The following is a 23808-nucleotide window of genomic DNA, read 5'->3' on the forward strand; positions in this document are numbered from 1 at the left end:
CCCTTTAGAGAAAGAAATCATATTTCTCTACCCTACCTCATCCACACATTGAGAAAAGTGACTGTATGAAAATTCCAATTACCTTTAACATTTAAGCCACTATGCCTAAAACAACAAATTTGAACTTAAAAAATAAAATCAAAAAATTTTTAATTATTTTTAACCAATGAACAAGGAACTGAAAAATATAATGGAAATGCCATAAGATACAAGTTATCAAATTCCTGAACAAAACTTAGTGTTAGTGGGTCATAATTTTTTTAACTTCAGATTATTATCTTTCTAGACAATTTGAAAAGCCACATGATATGACTTATCATTATTGTATAGCTTTTATTAAAATGGAATAAAATGGAACAAAAACAGTATTCTGATTTAGTAAACAACTTCTATGCTTGAAAAGTAATGGATGGTGCATAAGCCCCCGTTCATCACACAGTAAGAAAAAATAATACAACTGCCTAATGTATCTCTATGTACTCCTCCTAAAGTAATAAAAAAAGTTCCAGTAAACTGTGTATAAAGTTATCAGCACAGTGGCTGATGTCTAAAGTTGAAAATCATGACCATATGTGTCTTCTTTCCATCAAATAACCACAATAACCTAAATATAATCACCAAAATACCTTAGAATATTTTCAATATATAAACTATTCCCATTAAAATGTATTTCATAAAAGACAGACTAATGGAGTGAGGGAGAGGATATGATAGAGTGCGGATTTGTGAAGGGGTAACTGGAGGAGGGGAGGGAATTATCATGGTTTATTGTAAGTATGGAAGTTGTCAATTAAAAAAAAGTTTAAAAAATGTCTTTCAACCAGAAAACTTGACCCATTCCTAACTTCTCAGTAACATTCATATACTCTGCTCAACCCTCATTTACCAGTAAAGAATTCATGATAACAGGTTAATGTAAGAATTGCTGTCATCTCATTAAGTATGTTCCTCCTAACACTACAGGTGACGCTTAAGAGTCTTCACAACTTACTGCTCTCCCATTCCTATCAGCAACCGTTTTATTGGCAGAATAGTCTCAAATCTAAAGATTACTGTTCATCTCAGCAAACACAATACTAAAAATTAGGTGTCTAGTCACAAACCAAAAGTTGAAAGATACATAAAAATAAATAGAAATGTTCCTAATTTTTTTCTATCTTAAATGTCTGCAGAAAATAGTTATATCTTTATTTGTAATGACCTAAGTGGTAACCACAGGCTTTCCACTGACCAGCACTAGTAAACAGATATAACCACAGCGCTGTCAAGTCATGTCCCTCATCAACTAGTGCAGCACCTTACATCTATTTTGCCACGGTAGGGTCAACTAGCTTTATTTTGTTTTTTAATAAGTGTTTTTCCTGTATAATTTCTTTAACACAAAATTATTTCACCACAATATTTTCCCTGTATTTTAAATCTATTAACAAGAAAGATAGCCCTGAAAATTAACCCTACAAAAGATAAATTGATATGCCTTAAATACAAATACCAACATTTAGGATAAACTGTTAAGAAAACTATTTGCCTAAGAACCTCAATTTAAAACACTATGGAAGAAATATAATTTTAATAAAAGAAGTAAACATAATATTTACATATCAAAAAAGAACTCAATCTCCTTTTTTACTTCAGATAAAAATATCTTATTTCTGCTTATAAGACAAAATAGTTGTTTTAATGAAACATCTTACAGGTATAATCATATGACTGACAGATAAAATAATTGCTTTAAAAATACTTCTGAGTCATTTTGTCCTTACCTGCAGGCATGAACCATTACTGCATGCAGTGACTGTTCCATTTCCTAGCACAGACTTGAAGAAGCATCATATCTCTTTTTCAGAATGTGACTAATCTGTGGGTTTGCAATTCCTAAGCTATTTACAAGTGGCACTCCCTTTCCACATTGAAAAAATATTTATTACAATCAAAAATCAAGTATTTTTAATCTAGATCTTAAAAATAACCTTGGTAATTCTGTGTAGCAGCAACCTCAAAATGTATGAATACAATCTAGTAGTATTTCCTTAAAGAAAGCAGGATTTTTGTTTGCTGGTTAAATTATCTCTGAAGCTTTCAACAGCTGTCATACATGAGCCAGCGGTCTGCTGTGTTATGCTGTGCATGCTGCAGCTGATTAAGCTTCACTATTTTTCTAAAAGAAAAATCAATTACCCTTTGCAAAAAGCAGAACAGCTTGCCCAAATACACATCTTCAATACAGCACAATACCAGCATGCAGTACAATACGTTACGTAGCAAACTTGACAAGAAAAAAAATATGACCTGTTTGTTTCTTAGCAGTGCTACACCATTAATTGTTCATGCAAGAGATGTAGCTGTACCTTTCTGAAGAGGACGACTTCTCAGAGTTAACTGACATCAGCAGCTCAATCTTCTGCTTGATTTCTGGAAAAATCAGAAAATATTCACAACCAAGATTGCCTGCCCTTGCTTCCAAGCCTTATATCAAGAGATTTTTCTTCTCTAATCCCTTTTGTTCAGAATTGAGGCCACAAGATTCACAGTAGTTCTGTTAGGACTAGGATTCAATGGTGCTATAAAGGGAAAAAGCTCCAGAGGCATCAGGCCTTGCTAAAGTATGCACATGACTGTTTATGAAAGCAGGAAGTACCATTTCTTTTAAGCAGAGGGGTGTCCTCTTTTTTAAGGTAGAACAACCATGACTCTGCAAGCAGGTTTTAAATTTAACAAATTGTAATACAAACAAGAAATGCAAGCATATGAATTTATTACACTAACTCATTTAAGAAGCCTGGGTCTTAATGTTTCAGCCTACAATGAACAAATATGCAACCCCCGGCTATTTCTATTTGACTAGCCCTAAAAAATATGGCTCAGTGAATCATTTTTGTCACTTAAGAATGAAATATTAAACCAAAACCCCAATTTAACGATTAAAAAGAGCTTAACCTTTGTTATAATTTCCTAATTGTTTCTAATTAAAGACATACTTAATATCTAGTTCCTAAGGCCTTTAGAAAAGGACTTATTTTGCACCTTAATTCCCCCTCCTCCCTCGCAGTACAGTGCAAGTGAACAGCAACACCCAGTTACCGAGCAGAGATAACATTCTTGTCCTTTTAGGAAAGGACTGAATGGCATTGCCACCTACAACAGAAATGGAATTGCCTGTTCAATGTAATTAAAAGATGATTGCTGGTACCAATTCAGGAAGGAGACAGACTAAATGGGAAAGGTGAAAATAAGAGGGTAAAGGTGAAGATACAAATATAACATACTTCCTTCAAAATTCCGACTGGCTGAAGGCACATAAAATTTTAAGTGAACAAAACATGGTCCTGTTATTTCATGTGCTATCTGTTTTCCTATTCTAAAAAACATACTTTCACAATAAAAAGTCCACATTAAAAATCAAACTCAGTCTCACTAAATGCTATAAAAAGTGTCAAGATTTCAAAGCAAACCTCAATAAATTTTGTGTTTTATTTTAATATTTAGGAGTAAATAACAGACTTCTTAAAAATGTGTACTACAGAAATCAAAATGGAATATTAAAAACCATGAAGCAATAATAAAAACTAGTTTCATATAAAGCAATGGAGCAAGCATGTTTCTCAACATTGTTAAAATATGGAATTTTCATAATTGAGGTTTATTAAGTTCATCTAATGGGCATTATAAAGTAGGTTCTAACTGATATGATGACTTATATGACTTACCTTGGGAATTCTGAAGTTGATTACTGAGCCAAACACAAGGTGCTACAGTGAATGGATATTGGCAATGCACACACACCCCCAAATTTCAAAAGGAGCTGTAGCTCTGTGTGGGATTTAGAAACAAGCTCCTCTGTCATTTTCAATCCAAATTCTAACGTCTCTATCTCCTCATCTATAAAATGCAGAGAACATTCCTGCTTCAGAGGCTGCTGTGAGGATGTAATGAAATAACCCATGCAAAGCCAGGAAAGTATTGTCCATGATATGTTACATAGCACACACCACACCACAGGATCTGACCTTACAATTTTTTTTTTAGCTTTTCCATAGTTTATATTGAGCTTCTTATCATCAATGTCAACATCTTGTTTTAAAAATTACTATACTAGGGCTGGAAAGATGGGTTAGTGGTTAAGGTGCTTGCCTGCAAAGCCAAAGGACCTGGGTTCGATGCCCCAGGACCCACTTAAGCCAGACACACAAGGTGGCACGTGTGTCTGGAGTTCGTTTACAGCAGTTGGAGGCCCTGGTATGCCCATTCTCTATCTGCCTCCTTCTATCTCTCAAGTTAAAAAATAAAAATAAAACAGATAAAGAAAAATCACTATATACAATAGTGTCTGTAGAATTTTTCTGGGGGGAGGAGGAGGTTCCGAGGTAGGGTCTCGCTCTAGCCCAGGCTGACATGGAATTCACGATGTAGTTTTAGGGTAGCCTCAAACTCACAGTGATCCTACTTCTGCCTCCCAAGTGCTAGGATTAAAGGTGTGTGCCACCGCACCTGCATATGTGGAATTTTAACTGTAATCTGTCTCAGGCTCCCTAAATTTATCAACCAGCTACTTAAGAATGAGATTACATTTAGCCAGGTGTGGTGGTGCACACCTTTGATCCCAGCACTCAGGAGGCAGAGGTAGGAGGATCACCATGAGTTCTAGGCCACTCAGAGTTTACATAGTGAATTCCAGGTCAGCCTGAACTAGAGACCCTACCTCAAAAAAAAAAAAAAAAAAATTCCATTGTCATTTTCACATTTTCTCCAAGCCACTAGCTTTGTTTAGAGTTCTAGAAAGACTGAGAATTCAGGATTAGTAAGGTAACAAAGTCTCCTGTGAGGCTCTTTTACTATGTTATTATCTACTCTCTCCATATATGCCATTATTTAGTCTACTCACTCCCACATTCCTTCAGAATCCAAAAGGAAAGAAAGAGAGAGAGGAAGGGAGGGGAGGAGGGAAGAAGGGAGAGAAGGAGGAAGAGGGGAGGGGGAAAGAAGAGATAGAAAAAAAATCTAGCGGTAACAAACCCAACATAAAAGCTAATTAGGTCGGCTTTCACTTCATCTGAACTTCCAGGTCCGTGCTCTGGTAAGCACCCCTCAAACTTGACCCACGTGGGTTCCCTACACCCTCCTGCCACCCACTTGGCAGGAGCTCTCCGCATTTTCTCTTCTCTTAATCTAATAAATTATTTTTAAAGTTATTTAATATTTTTGTTTATTACTTATTTACTTATTTGAGAGCGATAGAGAGAGAGAATGAGGAAGATAGGTAGAGAGTGAATGGGCGTACCAGGACCTCCAGCCACTGCAAACAAACTCCAGATGCATGCGCCACCTTGTGCATCTGGCTTACGTGGGTCCTGGAGAATCAAGCCTTGAACCATGGTCCTTAGGCTTCACAGGCAAGTACTTAACTGCTAAGCCATCTCTTCAGCCCCCCAATAAAGTCTTTTTAAACCTTAAAAAAAATTAAAGCCATGTGTGATGGCACATGCCTTTAATCCCAGCACTTGGGAGGCAGAGGTATGAGGACTGCCATTTGAAGTCAGCCTGGGACTACAGAGTGAGTTCCAGGTCGGTCTGGGCTAGAGTGAGACCCTACCTGGGGGAGGAGGAAGAACTTATCAAAACAAAAATTACAGCATGGTGGTACACTCCTTTAAGCCCAGCACTCAGGAGGCTGACATGGGAAGATTGTAAAGTCATGGCCACCCGGGGTCTACATGGTGAATTCCAAGTCAGTCTGGCTTAGAGTGAGACCCTACCTCAAAAAAAAAAAAAAAAAAAAAAAAAGCCGGGCATTGTGGCGCACACATTTAATCCCAGACACTCGGGAGGCAAAGATAGGAGGATGGCCATGAGTCCGAGGCCACCCTGAGACTACATAGTGAATTCCAGGTCAGCCTGGACTAGAATGAGACCCTACCTCGAAAAACCAAACAAACAAACAAATTACAGAAACCAGATATGGCATAGTGGCACATGCCTGTAATTCAGCATTCAGGAGGTGGAAGCAAGAGGATCAAGAGTTCAAGGACAGCCTGGACAGCACAGCCAGAACTGGTCCCAAAGTAGAAGCAACACAGGGCTGAGCTCACCAGTACCCAGCACACAGGAAGCCCGCGCTCCTAAGCACAGCCTAAAACCTGGCAGGGTAGCACAGGCCTGAAATCCTAACAGGAGGCATGGCAGTTCAAGGTCACGAGATAGACAGCCAGGACAGCCTGGGCTACATGAGAGATTGTCTCAAAAAAAAAAAAAAAAAAAAAACCTCCAGAAACCACTTCACTGACTTCTACTCCACCTAATTCTGGCAGTGAGAGAGGGAGGGGTGGGTGGGTGGCTGGTGTGTGGTTGTGGGGGTGTGTGTGTACGTGTAAACTGCACATATGGGAAACAGTATCTCCCTATGTAGCTCAAGTTGACCTTGACTCTGGTTTCTCAAAACCACATTGGTATGATTCCTAAAGCCCTAAAGGACCTTGGCAGCCTCAATTCACGGTTTCTTGAACCTCAGTAGCACATTCCATAACCACATTTAGGACACATCCTAGCAATATTTTCCCATAATCATTTAGCTATTTTTCATTTACATAATTACACTTGGGGTAGTATAATGGACCCTACACTTTATTTTTCTGTAATTAAGCCAACCAATTTTTTTCTTTAATTCTGGTTTTCCTATTAATGTAGAAAGGCTTTCCCTATATCATTCTGTTTCACATCTTCATTCTATCTTCTTGGTCATAGTATTCCATATGTATCCTTCCAGAATTTTTAAATATTTACTTTATTTATTTACTTATTTTGAGCACGTGTGTGAGAGAGAGGCAGATAGAGAATGGGTGCAGCAAGGGTCCCCACCACTGCAACTGAATTCCAGGCACATACACTATGTTGTATATCTGGGTACTGGGGAATTGAACCTGGGTCCATAGGCTTTGCAGGCAAGTACCTTACCTGCTAAGCCATCTGCCCAGCCCTAGAATTTGTTTATCTTACTAATTATTTGAGGGGTGGGGGGGCTTTTCGAGGTAGGGTCTTGCTCTAGCCCTGGCTGACCCAGAATTCACTCTGTAGTCTCAGAGTGGCCTTGAACTCATGGTTATCTTCCTACCTCTGCCTCCCAAGTGGTGGGATTAAAATCATGCACCACCACACTTATTTTGATCTATTAAGCAGTACAAAGATCCAATAGGCTTTTATAAGTCACCTTTTAAAACAATATACCCAAACCAGGCCAGTTAGCTCAGTTAGTTAGAGTGTAGTGCTAAAATAATATGCCTAACCCTGCCCTAAGTATTTAAAAATTACTCGCTACCACCACTCCTCAGTTATTCCAAAGAAACAGCTTTACAACCGTGCAATTAAAATGCATTGTCTCCACTTATACTTATAGGGCACTTATAGGGCATTAAGTCTGAAAGTCCATCCACCTGATTGATTACCTGTTTTCCTTCAACTTTTATCTATATTCCCTATATTATCTGTTTACCACACTGCTACAGTTAACAAGTGCTCAAAAATTCTTGAAAAGGGCTGGAGAGAAGGTTAGCAGTTAAGACACTTGCCTGCAAAACCTCAGGACTCAAGTTTGATTCTCCAGGTCCCACGTAAGCCAGATGCACATGGTGGTGCATGCGTCTGGAGTTCGTTTACAGTGGCTAGAGGCCCTGGCACAACCATTCTCACTCACTCTCTATCTCTTGCTCTCTAATAAGTAAATAAATAATTTTTTAAATGTTTCACAAACCAGGTATGGTGGTACACACCTTTAATCCCAGGACTCCTACCCCAGGCAGAGGTAGGAGGAATGCTGTGAGTTCAAGGACACCCTGAGACTATGCAGTGACTTCCAGGTGAGACTGGATTAGAGCAAGACCATACCTGAAACAAACAAACAAACAAAAAATGCCTGCCAGTCTTCCAGTGGGCTTGCTACATCTCTCAGCCTTTACTTACCCCTTTACCACTGCTTTCATGATCCCATTCCTATCCCCCCTTAAAGACCATGCTGCCTTACTTCGTGGAGAAAATAAGCAAACAGTTCCTGCGTACTTTGCACAAACAACTAGATTCATGACAAACTGGATTTAGTCATAATTTTGTTTTGTTTTTATTTATTTATTTATTTTGGAAGGGAGATTTAGAGGTAGGGTCTCACTCTAACTCAGGCTGACCTGGAATTCTCTCTGTATTCTCAGGGTGGCCTCAAACTCATGGCAATCCTCCTACTCTGCCTCCCGAGTGCTGGGATTAAAGGTGTACGCCTCTACACACAGCCATAATTTTATTTCTACATAAACTATAGGAGCACATAAATGTTATTGCTTGTTAGGGAGAGGGAGATGCTCATTAAGATTTTTCTGGTGTTGCCTAAGCTGGCCCTACATTTCCAGGCTCATGAGATCTTCCTATCTCCACCTCCAGAGCAATGGAAGTGTACAAGCATCCAAAGCCAAGCAATTGTTTCACTTTATCATAACTGCAGGTCTTTCATGGGATATTCATCTTCCAGTAGTACAACATACTGCTTATACCTGTAGACCCTTCTTATCACTCATGAAATGTATCAACACCCTTGACTTGAAGAACTTGAAGGGTACCAATAGTAACTGTATGAATTGCCAGCCAATACTTTTTCTTACATCCCAAATCCTTACATCCTCCAACCTCTACTAGACAGTTTCTCCTAAACAGAGTACTTTGAGCACTTCTCAGCCTCATTTGAGTGCACAGGAGTGAACCTAGGGCGTAGAGCAAGCCATCTGCTACTCAGCTACTCCGAAACCTAACCTCTGCATTGTTTTCAATTCCACTAGCAGAAGCACTACTGTCCTTCTAAGCCATGTTTTTATTTATTTATTTTAAAAATTTTTATTTATTTGGAAGCAGATAGAAAGAGATAAATAGAATGGGTGTCCCAGGGCTTCTAGCTGCTGCAAACAAACTCCAGATGCATGCACCACTTTGTGCATCTAGCTTTATGTGGTTACTGGAAATCGAACCCACGTCATTAAGCTTTCCAGACAAGTGCCTTAACAGCTGAGCCATCTCTCCAGTCCAGTTTATTTACTTGCATGCTGTATGTCTACTTGCTGCTGCCACTCAATGTCAAAAGCATGTGCCACTCTGAGCCTGGCTTTATTTGGGTGACAGGGAATTGAGCCCAGACCAGCAGGCTTTGCAAGAAAACCCCTTGAACAACTTAACTATATCCCTAAGCCCCTAAACTACACCTTTTTTTTTTTTTTTTTTTTTTTTTTGATTTTGTGAGGTAGGGTCTCACTCTAGCCCAGGCTGACCTGGAATTCACTATATAGTCTCAGGGTGGCCTCAAACTCATGGTGATCCTCCTAACTCTGCTTCCCACGTACTGGGATTAAAGGTATGCACACCACGCCCAGCTTTTTATTTATTTATTTATTTTTATTTATTTATTTATTTATTTATTTATTTATTTTTTTGGTTTTTCGAGGTAGGGTCTCACTCTAGCCCAGGCTGACCTGGAATTCACTATGAAGTCTCAGGGTGGCCTCGAACTCACAGCAATCCTCCTACCTCTGCCTCCCAAGTGCTGGGATTAAAGGCGTGCGCCACCACGCCCGGCCCAGCTTTTTATTTTTTATCATGAATATACTCAGATGAGCATATCATGCATGGGTACATCACCTCCCTCCTCCCTGCTCTCATTTCACTGAGGCCCTCAGCAGGGCTGCTGGTCTTCACGATAGGCTGTAGGTTATGAGTTGTGAGAGTCTTTCTTACACAGATTCCTCTCCTTGGAACACTACTGTCCAGTTAATCTCCCTTACACACAAATGACTCACTATTCCCATCTCAGCATCAAATGCTACCTCTTCCCAAACACCTCCCCAGATAGAATTAAGTTTGCTTCCCCCACCCACACACACACTGCCATCTCTCTTGCACATACCTGCATACAATTACTAATACGTATCATTTTCTTGTCTGACTTTCATGAGGTTAAGGCTGCCTGCCTTAAAGATAGGACGTGAGCTGGAAAATGGTTCAGTGGTTAAAGCACTTGGTTACAAAGCCTGCTGTCCTAAGGTTCAATTCCCCAACCACCCACATAAAGCCAGACCAGCATTTATTTGCAATGGCAAGAGACCTGACATGCACATCATTCACTCATTCATTCATTCATATACACACACATGCAAACAATGATTTTGTTCAAAAGAGAGACCAAAATTTTCACTTAATTCATACACAGCCTGGTTTATCATATCAGACTTATTGATGATACATTTATAGAGTAATTGAAGGGAAAAAAAAAAGAGAAACTTGAGAGCTAGAGAGATTGCTTAGCGGTTAAGGCACTTGCCTGCAAAGCCCAAGGACCTATGTTCAATTCCCCAATACCAACATAAAGCCAGATGCACAAGGTGGCACATGCTTCTGGAGTTCAATTGCTGGGGCTAGAGGCCCTGGCACACACATTCTCTCCCTCCCTCTTTATCTTTCTTTCTTTCTCTCTATCGCTCTCTCTCTCAAACAAGTGAATAAATTAAATATTTTAAAAGAGAATTTCTAAAGAAAGAAACTTGGGGCTGGAGAGATGGGTTAGCAGTTAAGGCATTTACCTACAAAGCCAAAGGATTCTGGTTTGATTCTCCAAGATCCACATTAGCCAGATACACAATGGGGCACATGCGTCTGGAGTTCATTTGCAGTAGCTGGATGCCCTGACGCGCTCATTCTCTCTCTCTCCCTCCCTCCCTCCTTCTCTGTCAAATAAATAAATTAAAAAGTAAATAAATAGAACTGTTCAGAGCAGATGGCCTTCTTATTAGTTTTTTGGGTTTTTTTGTTGTTTTTAAAACAACCACACAGTGTATTTTTCTTTTCCTGTGACGCACAGGATCAGCCCAGGGCTTCTTGCAAGCAGTGAACCACTGAGTCTTTCTCTCTCTCAAATAAATAAATAAATAAAATACATGTTAAAAAAATAAAAATAAAAAAGAAGCTCAAATTGATCACATTCTTTATTTTCTATAGAAGACTCTCTTGATACCTACAAATAAATTTCCGCAGGCCCAAGCAACCAAAGCCGAGCATTTCAGCATCTAAAATAAGCATTAAAAATGTTGCTTTATTGGGCTGGAGGGATAGTTTAGTAGTTAAGGCACTTGCCTGCAAAGCCAAAGGACCCAATTTGGATTCCCCAAGGCCCACGTAAAACAGACACACAAGGTGGCACAGGCATCTGGAATTCGTTTGCAGCGGCTAAAGACCCTAGCACATTCATATTCTCCCTCCCTCTCTTAAATAATAAAATTTTAAGAAAATGTTGCTTTAGGGCTGGAGAGATGGCTTAGTGGTTAAGGTGCTTGCCTGTGAAGCCTGAACATTCAGGTTCCATTTCCCAGTATCCACATAAACCAGGTGCACAAGGTGGCACATACATCTAGAGATCATTTGCAGTGGCTAGAGGCCCTGGTATACCCATTCTATCTATCTATCTGCCTCTTTCTTTCTCAAATAAACAAAACAAAATTTAATGTTGTTTTATCAGGGCTCAAGCGATGGCTTAGTGGTTAAGATGCTTGCTTGCAAAGCCAACGGATCCAGGTTCCATTACCCAGGACCTACATAAGCCAGATGCCCAAAGTGGTACATGCCTCTAGAGTTCATATGCAACAGCTAGAGGCCCTGGCATGACCATATTCATTCTCTCTATCACTCAAATAAATAAATAAAATATTTTTTAAAATGAAATAGAATGTTGCTTTATCATCTTCAAATAAACTCATCACACTAATTAGCTTTCTTTTATTTATTTTATTTTTATTTTGGGGGGGGTTCTTTTTGTAGCCAGAAGGGATTTTTTTTTGAAGCTCTACATATTTTCCTTTTTTTATTTTTATTTTTTTCTCAATTTTTATTAACATTTTCCATGATTATAAAAGGTATCCCATAGAAATACCCTCCCTCTCGCTCCCCCCCCCCCACTTTCCCCTTTGAAATTCCATTCTCCATCCTATCCCCTCCCCATCTCAATCAGTTTCTTTTATTTTGATGTCATGGCCTTTTCCTCCTCTTGTGATATATTCAGACCATTTTATGTCTGGAGGGAGCACATTGTAAGGAGTCCTACCCTTCCTTTAGCTCTTACATTCTTTCCACCACCTCTTCCACATTAGTCCCTGAGCCTGGGAAGGTGTGATTGAGATGTTACTCAGTACTCCAGTCACTTCTTTCCAGCACCATAATACCTTCTGAGTCGTCCCAAGGTCACTGCCATCTGAAAAGAGAAGATTCTCTACCCAGAGTGAGAGTAGCGTTAATATAAGGGTATACATATTAAGAGAAGTGCTTACTGAGCAGTTTGATAAGCATAGTATATACATTTTTCCAGACATCAGCAGATGTTACACGCCTAGGGCTCATGACTACCTCTGTTTCAGGGATGTGTTCCCCCCATGGAGCGGGCCTCCAGTCCAATTGGAGGGCAGTTGGTTTCCACCATGACAGACATGCCACTATTGCACCCGTTGGCTCATTTGGCCTGTCTGGCCAATTATAAGGCCTGCAGTGTCCACTGTTGAGTGTCTTCACTGGTGGTATCTCTTTCTCCCATTGAACTGCATGTAGAATGGCTTCTTCCAACTTTGTCAGCTTTTTTTGTTTTTTTGAGGTAGGGCCTCGCTTTAGCCCAGGTTGACCTGGTACTCACTATGTAGTCTCAGGGTGGCCTCGAACTCTCAGTGATCCTTCTACCTTTGCCTCCTAGGTGCTGGAAAGGTGTGCAGCACCACACCCGGCTATTTATTTTTATTTTTATTTAGTACAAACTTTGTATGGACACATCATGTGTTGGTACCATCATTCCCCTCCTCCAGGCCCCATTCCACTGAAGGCCCATCTCTGTGGGATTGGTGGTTACAGGTTATGAGTTGTGGGGGTAGCAGTCAATGTGGGGGGTCAATGCCCCTGAATATTCCCTCCCATCTGTGGCTCATCCATCTCTTTTTTTCCTCAGCAAAATTCCCTAAGCTTTGGTGGCTGTGTTTTGAGTGCACTGTAATGTTGAGCTCCCAGCAGCTTCTAGATTTCTGCTCTGACACGTTCGGTGTCCTCAGTGTTGATCACCGTCTCGCTGGTACAGGTTGTCAAGTTCACCTAGAAGCAGCACTGCTGCTCATCTCACCACTTCCTCTGTGCAGCTCACCTCTTGATAGGGCTCAGCTGTCTCTTCTTTTTTATTGATAGATTTTGGTGTCCTACGTTCTTCTTACCTTCTGCAAGAGGTAGATTCTCCTAATTTAAATACACGGCCACAGAGATAAGCTCTGTTTGCTTATTCAAGCTTTGGAAATCCCAGAACAGGATCTTCACCACAAAGGTACCATTGGTCCCAACAGAACACTTTCTGTGGAAAGGGTTGGGACTGCAGCAGTAGATTTTAGGTACTTTCGGTACGTACATAGCGGGCTAAATGCTGATACACTTCTTTCGTGAGGTCAGTTGCTGGCAGCCAATTTGCTGCTGTCTCCTCAGCAGAACATTGCAGCAAACTGTGCTAGATGGCCCGCACCTTGGGCTCCAGCTCTGATGCCATCTTGTTTCCACCTCCTCCTCACTAGAGTATCATTGCTGTTGCCTCCCAGCAGTGGGCCTCAGCTTTGCATCTGGGTTCTTGGCTTACTCCCTCTAGGGGCCAAGTCAGTCAGTCAGCTCACCCATCCATCCATCCATTCATCCATCTATCCTTCCTTCCTTCCTTCCATCCCAGGGCCGTCTGGGTACAAAGCAGAAACGCAAACTGGGCAGAGGGGACAGATGATGGCTCAGTGCCCAAAAGTCAAGACACCATTGCCTCATCCCTGAACCACAGGGGAAAGGACGCCAACAAGGCCAGGCCTGGAACTCCAGAGCAGCCACTACCAGGAGCCACGCCAGGAGAGGGGCAGAGAGATCCAGCTGATTAGCTTTCTTGATTGAAACAACTAAGTGGTCTGCGTCATCACAGTCTCACACATCATTTTACAGGGTAAGGAGGGAAGGGGGGAAAGTAGAATTTCAATAAATTTTCCTGCATTTTTTTTGAGATGCATTTTTTTTTTTGAGAAAGGATGTTTCATATATAATAGGCTGCCCTCAAACTCACTATGATGGATGACACTGAATTCTGACCCTCTTGCCTCTACCTCCTGAGTGCTGGAGTTACAAGTGTGCACCACCACAGTTCCGTTTGATGTAGTACTAGGGATCAGTAAGAAAGCCCTCTACCAATTGTGCTCCTCCCACTCTTTCTCTTGTATCCCCAGCAATCTTGTCTCCTTACACTCTTTTGTTCCCATTTTAACCTATACTTTATACTAATTGAGATTTCTTGTGAACATAAATAATTTGACGGTTTAGTCAATGTCCTCATGTCTCTGAAGCCAGAGCTGAAAACCATGACCAGCAAATTACCAAAACAAGGAGTTATAGTCATTGTAGGAGAGAAATTGGACAGCCCTAATCTGCCAAGAATCCTAAGAAGGATGGTAGCAAGAGGAATGCCACGGACATGAAATGTTTCTGTTATTTTCAATGCTGAATCCAGCATGAAGACCTTGACTTTTTTTTTGGGGGGGGGGGCAGTGTTTTAAGGTAGGATCTCACTCTAGCCCAGGCTGACCTGGAATTCACTACATAGATTCAGGGCAACCCTCCTACCATTGCCTCCTGAGTGCTAGGATTAAAGGTGTGCGCCATTGCCCAGCTGATGTTTTTGATTTTGAAATTGAAAGAACATAGTAACTAGGCAAGCAGTTCTACCTAAGATCTAACAAAAATTTTCTTTTACTTGCAAAATTCTTTTATGTAGTCATCCATAAACAACTTTACTTGGGATATACCTAAGAATATTATGTATTCATGTGCAGCCAGTTTCTGCTATAAGAACCAAGTATGGCCCTTAGATGATCGTGTAATAAGAATATCAACCAGGCGTGGTGGTGCACACCTTTAATCCCAGCACTTGGGCGGTAGAGGAGGCAGAGGTAGAAGGACTGCCGTAAGTTCAAGGTCACCTTGAGACTCCATAGTGAATTCCAGGTCAGCCTGAGCTAAATAGTGAGACCCTACCTCAGGGGGAAAAAAAAAAAAAGGAATATATCTAGGGGTTTAGCGGCTAAGGTGTGTGCCTGGAAAGCCTAACGAACAGAGTTTGATTCCCCATTATCCACATAAAGTCAGATGCACAAAATGGCACATGCATCTGGAGTTTATTTGCAGTGGCTAGAGGCCCTGGTGGTACAAGCCTTTAATACCAGTACTGTGAGTTCAAGGCCAGCCTGAAACTACATAGTACATTCCAGGTCAGCCTGGCCTAGAGCAAGAACCTACCTTAAAAAGAAAAGAATATAGAAGCTACAAGGGAAATGTCTCAGGAAGCTGCATAACCAGAATCTTCTTCAGAAGGCAGAGTAGCTCTTCAAACTCCTGCCACCAGGTGTTCAAAGACATGGTTCTCTATCAGTGTGGCCCACCCTTCACAGTTGCTCAAAACCTCTCCAAAAGCAATGGCATTGCTCGATCACTATTAGTTACCTGCTCCTCTTCCACAGTACATATTCAGAAATTGCTATGTCAGGATGCATGCTCGTGGTCTACTCTCCTAGGACCACGAATCCCTCTGAGCAGATCTCACCAAAATACAAAGGCCCTCAGCAGCCGGTCTCCAATGTTACCATCTAAAGCCAGGTCCTGACCAGAAACTGAAGATGCTGACACAAAAGACACCCTTCACGCAGGGACAAAGGTAAAGCAAGTCTTGTGAAGTATATTTTTAAAGTGGAGGCTGATGAACTGACAAGTATCTTGACAGGACAGTCTAGCCTAAAAACCAGGTATCCTCATCCTAGGGATCATCATTTGTGTCTGCTATGACAGTGATAGGAAAGCAAGTCTGCAAACATAAAAATAATCACTAATGATCTGAGCCGTGGAAATGATGTCCCTGACTGTCAGTAGCCTTTATCCCACTTTTAAAAAATTAATCCCTGGGCCAGGTGTGGTGGCACACACCTTTAATCCCAGCACTCGGGAGGCAAAGGTAGGAGAATCACTGTGAGTTCGAGACCACCCTGAAACTACATAGTGAATTCCAGGTCAGCCTGAGCTAGAGTGAAACCTTACCTCAAAAAGGAAGGGGGATGGAGAGATGGCTTAGCAGTCAAGCGCTTGCCTATGAAGCCTAAGGACACCAGTTTGAGGCTCGATTCCCCAGGATCCACGTTAGCTAGATACACAAGGTGGTGCATGTATCTGGAGTTCATTTGCAGTGGCTGGAGGCCCTGGTGTGCCCATTCTGTCTCTATCTATCTGCCTCTTTCTCTCTCTGTCACTCTCAAAAAAAAAAAAAAAAAAAAAAAAAGTCCCCTGCTAGTTAAGATGTTTGCCCGCGAAGCCAAAGGACCCAGGTTTGATTCCCCAGGACCCACATAAGCCAGATGCACAAGGAACACATGCATCTGGAGTTTATTTGCAGTGGCTAGAGGCCCTGGTGTGCCCATTCTCTTTCTCTCTTCTCTTCTCTCTCTGCTTGCAAATAAATAAAAAATTTAAAATAGTAATCATTTAAAAAAAAAAAAATAGTCCTGGGCTGGAGAGATTGCTTAGCAGTTAAGGTACTTGCCAGCAAAGTCAAAGGACCCAGGTTCAATTTCCCAGTATCCACATAAAGCCAGATGCACAAGGTGGTGCATGTGTATGGAGTTCGTTTGCAGTAGCTACAGGCCCTGGCGCACCCTTTCTCTGTCTGCCTCCCTCCTTCCCCGCCCCTCTCTATCTCTCATAAATATTTTTTTTAGTTTTTTTAAATAGTCCTATTGGAATCTCAATGATCATCAAACAAACCAATAACTCAATACAATGCAAATCCACAACAAAGAGAAAACTTCAAATCTGCAAATGGCACGACATGTGAAGAAGCAGATGAAAACTGTGGTACTGTGCTAGAATTCCAGGCAAAGGCGCTGAGAAGAGGATATAGAGGTTGGAGCATCACTAACTGAAAAGTCACATGACCAATAAATGCTAAGTGTCTTAAGAATGATAATCACTTGATTATCAGAGATTAGAAGGAAAATAATAAAGCCCTTAAATAATTTGCAAAAATATTCTTCATTATGATGGCATTACAGTCTAAAGGATGTCTCACAATATTGTTATACAATTCATCAGTTGTCATTTAGTATGAAAATGGTTATTTTTCAGTTGCAAGTTAAATTTATTTCAATAAAATAGACTTCAAATTTTTATTTGCTTTTCCAAAATAAATTCCTAATGTCACACCTTTCCTTCAAAGCATTTTTCCAATATCAACTATCCTCTGCTACAATTTCAAGACAGGGTATTATGTCTGTTAACTTGACACTGCAGTGTAACACGGATGGGATGGAGAGAAGTTAGGAGCAGATCAGAAACTTCGTTTACTAGAGAAAATATTTTCTGTCACTTTACTGCTGCTGTTGGATACACATACAGCCCAAGCTGGCCCTTAACTCAATGTGCAGCTGAGGATGACAGATCCCCCTGCTTCCACTTCTCAAGACTACAAGTGTGCATAGCCATGCACAAACTTCTTAAAACATTTTTTGTTGTTGCTGTTATTTTCACCGTAAGATCTCAATCTAGCCCAGGCTGACCTGGAACTCACTCTGTACTTCCAAGCTGGCATCAAACTCACAACAGTTCTACTTCTGCCTCCCACATGCTGAGATTATAGCCATGTGCCAACCATACCCGGCTTATTCTTAAAACATTTTAAAATAATTATTCTGAGTACACAACATGTAACACAGGAGAAATACTAGCACAAAATAAATAATTTAAAATGCTGCTGATTTCCAAATTCCAGCAAGAAAGTTGTCAGGACCCTTCAAGTCAGTAAGCCACAGGCCAGAGAGACTCCTGGTGAGGGTATCTCTGCCAGCCTAGGACACTCAGATCACTCAGCCTAAAGCTATATGAATAAGTTAAAATTTGCAGCTCACCAGTCAGTTTCTTTTTTTAAAGTAGTTCTTAGTGTTGTGGAATTTGAGAAATTAAAAACAAAAAAATATATACTTATACATTTTTTAAAAACCCACTGACTGAATAAAATTCCTAATTCTTTTTAGCCTCATCATTGATTTCTGATAGCAATGATATGATGAACTCATCATTGATTTCTGATAACAATGATGTGATGAAAACTAATCCCTGAAATCTGCTATGGGTTTCTCACCAGAGCAACAAAGTGTCATTAATAGTTAATCTGCCTCTCAACAGAACAAAGGCGCTCTGACCTGGCTGTGTTGGTTAAGACAAAAGTAGCACAAGTTCTTTGATAACTGGGAGCTGTTACACTCAAGGTGACATCCAATGCTCAATTCACTTTGGGGTCAAGTTGTAATGCTTTCCCTCCATTACTCTTGTAAAATAAACTATCATTTTCCAAATTTTTAAAATAATCTACAAGTTTGGAAATGACACAAAATAAATTTTTAATTCTAGATATTAATAGACAACAGAAATTAAATTCTCTAAATTGTGACTCAAAAACCCATAAATTAGGACTTTTTATCTCACTTAGATTTTTGTTTTGTTTTGTTTTTGAGGAAGGGTCTCACTCTAGCCCAGGCTGACCTAGAATTCACTATGTAGTCTCAGGATGGCCTCAAACTCACAGCAATCCTCCTACCTCTGCCTCCTGAATGCTGGGATTAAAGGCGTACTATATTCCACCACGCTCGGTTTCACTAGAATTTTTACATAGGAAGGACTATGAGACTAGAGCTATTGTTCAATAGTGAAGCTATTGTCTAGTACAAGGCTCTGGGTTCAACCCCAGGACCAGAAAAAAGTAAGGCCAGAAAAGATGAGAAGGAAGGGACAGAGGAAAGGAGACAGGGAAAGAGTGAACGAAGCAATGACCATCTGTTTTCCAACTCCTTTGGTAAGGGACAACCTGCTTAACTGTCTCAAAAGAAACTTTTCTATGTTAAGAGGTGACAACATTTTGAACAATGATATTTACATATGTAAGAAAACAAATTATATCAAAGTGAGCTTGTTTATTAAAAATAATTAAGTGTTCCTAAATTCCAACTCATATTAACTTCCATCATTTAGGGAATGAAACATGAGATGCAGTGTAACTTTTTCCATCCTTCTACATTTTCCTCATGACAAAAAGTTATCAAGCTAGGTACCACCTTTAACAGAAGGTGAGGAATACTCAGTCGCAAAGTCATTTAATACCACCTCAGTTAAACCATCACACAAGTCCTTTGTATTACCTCAGTTAATCCTCTCCAACAACTGACAGAAAGATTCTCATCGTGTATCGCAAGCTGGCCTCCAACTTGCTATGTAGCCAACAATGACTTTGAATTCCTGATCCTTCTGTCTCTATCTCCCAAGTACTAGAATTACAAGTTTGAATCACACCTGGCTTAGAAGGAAGCTCCCCCCCCCCGCCAGGGTTAAGGCCTCTAACTCACAGCAATTCTCCAACCTCTGCCTCCCAGATGCTGGGATTAAAGCTGTGTGCCACCACACCTAGCAGAAGGTAGCTTCTTAATATAATTCCCATTTAGTATGTATGGAAAGTGAAGCTCTCAAACTGGAAGACATTTGCTCAAGATTCTACAGCTAAACAACTCCATTTACAACAGCACTAAAAGAATGCTTCCCGGGCTGGAGAGATGGCTTAGTAGTTAAAGCATTTGCCTGTGAAGCTGAAAGACCCAGGTTCAATTCCCCACTACCCACAAAAGCTAGATGCACATGGTGATGCATCTAAGTGGACTTTATATGCAGTGGCTAGAGCCCTGACACACCCATTCTCATTCTCATTCTCATTCTCTCCTCCCTCTCTCTCTCTCTCTCTCTCTCTCTCTCTCTCTCTCTCTCTCGCTCCTCCCCACCATAAAATCCAATGGTTGCACAATGTTGTAAATATGTTAAAAAATAGTAATTGGGGTTTAAAATGGAGACAAGCTATTACCTAAAACAAAATCAGGATTCCAGAGCTAGTCTGTGGCCAAGCCAGTATAAGAACCTAGGCAATGGGCAAGGCCCACCTCCACAGACATACTGCAAAGCCTGCCAAGAAGAAATGGTCGCTCTGATTGAGGGAAAAGACTGAGAAGGAAAGGTTACATGAACTTGCAAGTGATCCCACTCCAGGGGAAAAAAAAAAAAAAAAGCACACACAAAGCCAAGCAACAGAGACCATATCACATGCCCTGTTATTTTGCTGGCAGGAAATGAAGCCAGAGGTACTGGTAAAGGAAGTGCTCTGCTGGGTTTTTTGTTGTTGTTTTGGTTTTTTCGAGGTAGGGTTTTCACTCTAGCCCAGGCGGACGTGGAATTCACTAGGTAGTCTCAGGGCACCCTTGAACTCACAGCCATTCTCCTACCTCTGCCTCTTCAGTGCTGGGATTAAAGGAGTACACCACCACACTCGGCTGACTGTTGGTTTTTAATAAGGCAAAAATAGAACTATACAGTCAAAACTAAAATAAAAAATTTGACAAGTGAATAAAATTTAAAGCAAAAAATTTTTAAATCTTATGTCATTCTGGGAGAAAAATATTAAACTTTGTTGAGCTATTTATAAGGCTTGTCAATTCACCACAATTCATTCTGTATTAGCACACCCACACAGTACCCCTCAGGAATTTTACTAATTATCACTTCTCTCATTTGTAAATCCTGAAATTCTCACCTCAAGTATCAGTTGTCCCTTCTATAAAAATCTTTCATAGCAGCAAGCCATAGTAAAGTCTATTTCCCAAGGCGCTGTTGCTTTTATAAAACATTATAAAAGTATCACAAATGCATCCATAATACAGACAGCATCTACTAAACTGGCTTGCTGTCTGTGGGATCTGCAGACAAATAATACTAAGAAACTGTTTGTAGGGTTTTTTAAAATATTTTATTTTTACATATTTATTTGAGAAAGAAAGAAGCCGAGAGCAAAGAAGAGAGAGAGAGAGAATGGGCCTGCCAGGGACCCCAGCCGCTGCAAACCAACTTCAGACACATGTACCACCCTGTGCAGCTGGCTTACATGAGTCCTGGGGAATTGAACCTAGGTCCTTTGGCAAGCACCTGAACCACTAAGCCATCTCTCCAGCCTGGTTAGTTTTTTTTTTTGTTTGTTTTGCAATTTTATTCTTTAATTAATTTTTAAAAATTTAATGTATTTTTTGACCTTATCTTTTTTTCCCTTTTTATTAACGGCTTCCATACTTACAGAAATAAGTCATAATAATTCCCTCTTTCCCTTCAAAAGTCTATACTCCTGAGCTAGAGTGAGACCCTACCTCGAAAAACAAACAAACAAAAAGAAGTGTATACTCCATCTTACCTCTTCCCTCTCTCTCTGTTAGTCCCTCTTTTATTTTGATGTCATCATCTTTTCCTCCTATTATGAGGGTCTTGTGAAGACAATGGTAGGCACTGCAACATCATGGATATCAAGGCCAGTTTGTCTGGTTGATTGCATCCTACCCTTCCTGCGACTCTTGCATTCTTTCCAACACCTCTCCTGCAATGGCGTGGTGACACACACCTTTAATCCCAGCACTTGAGAGGCAGAGGTAGGAAGATCACCTTCCCATGAGTTCTAGGCCACCCTGAGACTACATAAAGAATTCTAGGTCAGCCTGGACTACAGTGAGACCCTATCTTGAAAACAAAAACAAAAAAATAAGCAAGTAAATAATTACTTTAAAAAATCTTCTATGTGGCTAAGGCTGGCTTGGCACTGATAATCCTTATGCCTCAGCTTTCCAAATGCTAGGATTACAGCATCACCACATAAACTAAGTCCTCAATTTATTTTAATAAACAAGAATCAACATAGCTTAACAGAGAGACCAAGAACAGGGCTGGAGAGACAGCGTATAGTTTAAGGCACTTGCCTATAAAGCCAAAGGACCCAATATCAATTCTCCAAGACCCATGTAAGCAAGATGCACAAAGGGGGGCAGGCATCTAGAGTTTGCAGTGGCTGAAGGCCCTAGCACACCAATTCTCTCTCATACTCAAATAAATAAATTAATAAATTATTTTTAAAAGGAGACCAAGAAGCGGGCTGGGGAGATGGCTTAGCGGTTAAGGCATTTGCCTGCAAAGCCAAAGGATCCTGGTTTGACTCTCTAATATCCATGTAAGCCAGATGCACAAGAGGGTGCACGCATCTGGAGTTTGTTTGCAGTGGCTGGAGGCCCTGGTGCGTCCATTCTCCCTCCCTCCCTCCCTCCCCCCCCCTCTCTCTCTCTCTCTCTCTCTCTCTCTCTCTCTCTCTCCCCTTTCCTCCTTCCCTCCCTCTTTCTTTCCAATAAATAAAATATATATGTGTGTGTGTGTGTGTATGTATGTATGTATATGTATTATCAAAAAGAGACCAAAAGGGCTGGAGAGATGGCTTAGCATTTAAGGTGCTTGCCAAAGGACCCAGGTTCCATTCCCCAACACCCATGTAAAAGCTGGATGCACAAGGAGGCACATGCGTCTGGAGTTCATTTGCAGCAGCTAGAGGCCCTGGCCCACCCATTCTCTCTGTTTCTTCCCCCTCTCTCTGTTTCCTTCCTCCCTCCCTCCCTCTCTCTGTCTCACTCTGTTTGCAAATAAATAAATACATTTTAAAAAACAGAGAGAGACCAAGAACACAAACTCAGCTCTGTCACATCAAAACAACCTGGATCAACATTGTAGAGTTAAAGTTCCCCATTATTAATTATCCTTGCATTAAGTTGGCTTCTAACCACTTAAAAACACAGTATCTTAGTCAGTTATGATGGTACACAATTGTGATCCAAGTACTAAGGAGGCTGCAACAAGATGATTCCCAAGTTTTAGGCCAGTATGAACTCTATAGTGAAACTGTTATTGGTTCTTTTTGAAGTAACCAAACCAAAAAAAGGGAGGGAGGAGGGGAAGATGGAAGGAGAAGACCTTTAAAAAAAAATTGAGTGCTCGCTTCGGCAGCACATATACTAAAATTGGAACGATACAGAGAAGATTAGCATGGCCCCTGCGCAAGGATGACACGCAAATTCGTGAAGCGTTCCATATTTTTTTTATAATAGCTGGGAAATGGAACCAGCCTAGATGTCCCTCAACAGATGAGTGGATAATGAAGATGTGGTACATTTATACAATGGAGTTCTACTCAGCGGTAAAGAAAAATGAAGTTATGAAATTTGCAGGATGGACCTGGAAAGTATTATACTAAGTCAGGTAACCCAGGCCCAGAAAGCCAAGCGCCACATGTTCTCTCTCATATGTGGATCCTAGCTACAGATGACTGGGCTTCTGTGTGAGAATGAAAACACTTAGTAGCAGAGGCCAATAAGTTGAAAAGGAGACATAAAGGGTGGAGAAAGGAAGGGAGGAGGATACTTAATAGGTTGATATTGTATATATGTAATTATAATGATTGTAATGGGGAGGTAATATGATGGAGAATGGAATTTCAAATGGGAAAGTGTGGGGGTGGGGAGGGAGGGAATTACCATGGGATATATTTTATAATTATGGAAAATGTTAATAAAAATTAAAAAAAAATTGAGACAGAGAAAAAGAGGCAGAAAGAGAGAATGGGCATGCCAAGGCCTCTATCTAGCCACTGCAGACAAACTCCAGCTGCATGCACCACCTTGTGCATCTGGCTTACATGGGTTCTGAGGAACTAAACATGGGTCCTTCGGCTTTGCAGGCAAATGCCTTAACCACTAAGCCATCTCTCCAGCCCGAGAAGATTTTTTTAATATTTATTTATTTATTTGGGGGGGATGGGCA

The 23808-nt window shown here is 40.7% G+C and overlaps 1 protein-coding gene and 1 non-coding gene across 8 annotated transcripts in view; one reads left to right on the forward strand and one right to left on the reverse strand.

Annotated features, from left to right (window-relative positions):
- Srpk2 (SRSF protein kinase 2) overlaps positions 1–23808 on the reverse strand; it is a 238872-nt gene that overhangs the window by 152325 nt on the left and 62739 nt on the right. For 4 of the 7 annotated variants that reach the window (XM_045135485.1, XM_045135484.1, XM_045135483.1 and 1 more), the window contains exon 3: positions 2349–2412. The exons of the other annotated variants lie outside the window; for them this stretch is intronic. In XM_045135485.1, coding sequence (XP_044991420.1) covers positions 2349–2412 — 64 coding nt within the window. The remainder of the gene's footprint in view (positions 1–2348; positions 2413–23808) is intronic. 7 annotated transcript variants of the gene reach the window in all.
- On the forward strand, positions 22980–23086 carry LOC123455483. Its single transcript, XR_006633944.1, has one exon. It is a non-coding gene; the product is annotated as a U6 spliceosomal RNA (small nuclear RNA).

This window comes from Jaculus jaculus, chromosome 16 (assembly GCF_020740685.1).
Source record: "Jaculus jaculus isolate mJacJac1 chromosome 16, mJacJac1.mat.Y.cur, whole genome shotgun sequence".
NCBI lineage: Eukaryota > Metazoa > Chordata > Mammalia > Rodentia > Dipodidae > Jaculus > Jaculus jaculus.